Genomic DNA, 1,663 nt, shown 5'->3' on the forward strand with positions numbered 1-1,663 from the left:
ACACACACTCCTATAAGCACAGAAAATGTATTAGTATGGTAAAATAGGTTCCAAAAATAAAACAGTAAAGAAATATTTCATTGTTCTACACTCTCAGTTGAATGAAGTACCAGAGATGAGAGCCAAGTAATGGTTCCATTTTCACTCTTCAACAGACATATGAAGCAATGGAGTGTTCCTGCTCTTTTCTTAAAGACACTTGGATTAAGTACTAGTACTACTGTTTAAATAAGCCTGGACCTACCTGCACCATATCACTGAGCAAGTCCACATTCTTGAATACTGTCAGCCAAAACTCAGGAATTCCTTTGGGGTCTTCTTTTTCTTCATCTTTTTTTTCTTCTTCAAGCTTGGCTTTCTCTTTCATTTCCTCCTTAACAAAATAAAAATGTGAGGTTTCCTTAATTTTAAAAGAGTGCCCATAAGGTTCACTAACAGTTTCATGTCAATACCAGTACAGCTTAAGCTTCATGTGCATGCTTTAAGCAATCATTAAGAATTAATATAGTTATTATAAGCAATTAATCATTAGGAACCCAATCTTTTTTTATTTTTTAAACTTCAGTTACTGTACTGAATCTTGTTTCATGCTAAAGCTTGAGATATTGATGAGAACCATTTAAGATACTCACTGAAATTTCTTCTTCAATATCTGCTTTCCATTCACATTCTTCTTCTGTAGGTTCATAAATTGCATTGATGATTTCACTTCGCTGGAAGATTAAACCAAGAATATTTTTGAATTTCCTAGCCATTTACAATCAGCAATACCCATATCAGTAAATTCTTAATCCTAAATTACACAATTAGTACTACATTAACTATTTATCAAAACATTTTCTTCTGGCTCTAGAAGGCAGACCCAGCAGTTTGGAGGTTTTCAACACACTAAAACACTGAAGTCCCAGAAAGGTTACAATATCATCTGACATCTGCTTAATTAAAATGAAGTCTGGTATACTGAAGTGATTTTGGTAACCATGGAATAGGTTGAACCTTTCACTCCCTTAACTTAAGCAACGATCACATGGATGCCGAAACTGTATCAATTGAATTAAATGGGCACATATGAGACCAAAGTAATTCTGAACTGCATAAGCATTCAGTTTATTATATTCCCTTGTATTTTAGCTGAAGCATTAAAGTACAAATCAGAGTAGCATTAAAATACCTTATCAAATAAGGGTTGATAGAGAGCAGCATATTTTCTTTCCAGCTCATGAACTTCCTCATAGAACTTTGCTTCTATCTGTGCACACTGAACTTGAAGGTTCTTGAGAGCATTCACACGTCTTTTAACAACTTTAGGCAAGCTGAAAGATTCAGTGACAGAATTGTTATTAACTCTGCCTTCTAAGCACATATTGATTCTTCCTTAACCAGTCCCCTTGCAAGTTAACCAGCTTGTATCACAACACGTTTTGCATTCTACTTTAAGCTTTAGAAAGCTGTACAAACCAAAACTATGACCTACTGCACCACAGATTGAAACCGTTAGCACAAGCTCTTAAACTGAGGCTTAACCTCAGTTCGAATCAGAGTATTCCACACCTGGGTCAATCATACGACAAACTTGAGCAATAAATCTTCATCCTAAAAACAAGTTCTACATTATCAATGAGCAGCACAGTAAACTCATAGGGTTGAGCATTATTAAGAAAGG

General features: G+C 34.9%; 1 protein-coding gene across 2 annotated transcripts; it reads right to left on the reverse strand.

Moving 5' to 3' along the window:
- Positions 1–202: 202 nt before the first annotated feature.
- On the reverse strand, positions 203–1,631 carry LOC108491951 (nucleosome assembly protein 1-like 1). 2 transcript variants are annotated; one of them, XM_017803736.1, is made up of 3 exons: positions 1,172–1,631; positions 633–713; positions 203–370 (listed from the first exon to the last, which is right to left on the reverse strand). In XM_017803736.1, exons 1-3 carry the CDS (start codon positions 1,361–1,363, stop codon positions 218–220), a joined length of 426 nt encoding a protein of 141 aa, XP_017659225.1. In that variant the 5' UTR covers positions 1,364–1,631; the 3' UTR covers positions 203–217. The 2 variants fall into 2 exon arrangements, with proteins under 2 accessions (XP_017659225.1, XP_017659224.1); XM_017803735.1 differs by having other exon boundaries at positions 203–373; positions 1,172–1,434.
- Positions 1,632–1,663: the final 32 nt, after the last annotated feature.

This window comes from Lepidothrix coronata, unplaced genomic scaffold, assembly GCF_001604755.1.
Source record: "Lepidothrix coronata isolate B3197 unplaced genomic scaffold, Lepidothrix_coronata-1.0 Scaffold3282, whole genome shotgun sequence".
Classification (NCBI taxonomy): Eukaryota; Metazoa; Chordata; class Aves; order Passeriformes; family Pipridae; genus Lepidothrix; species Lepidothrix coronata.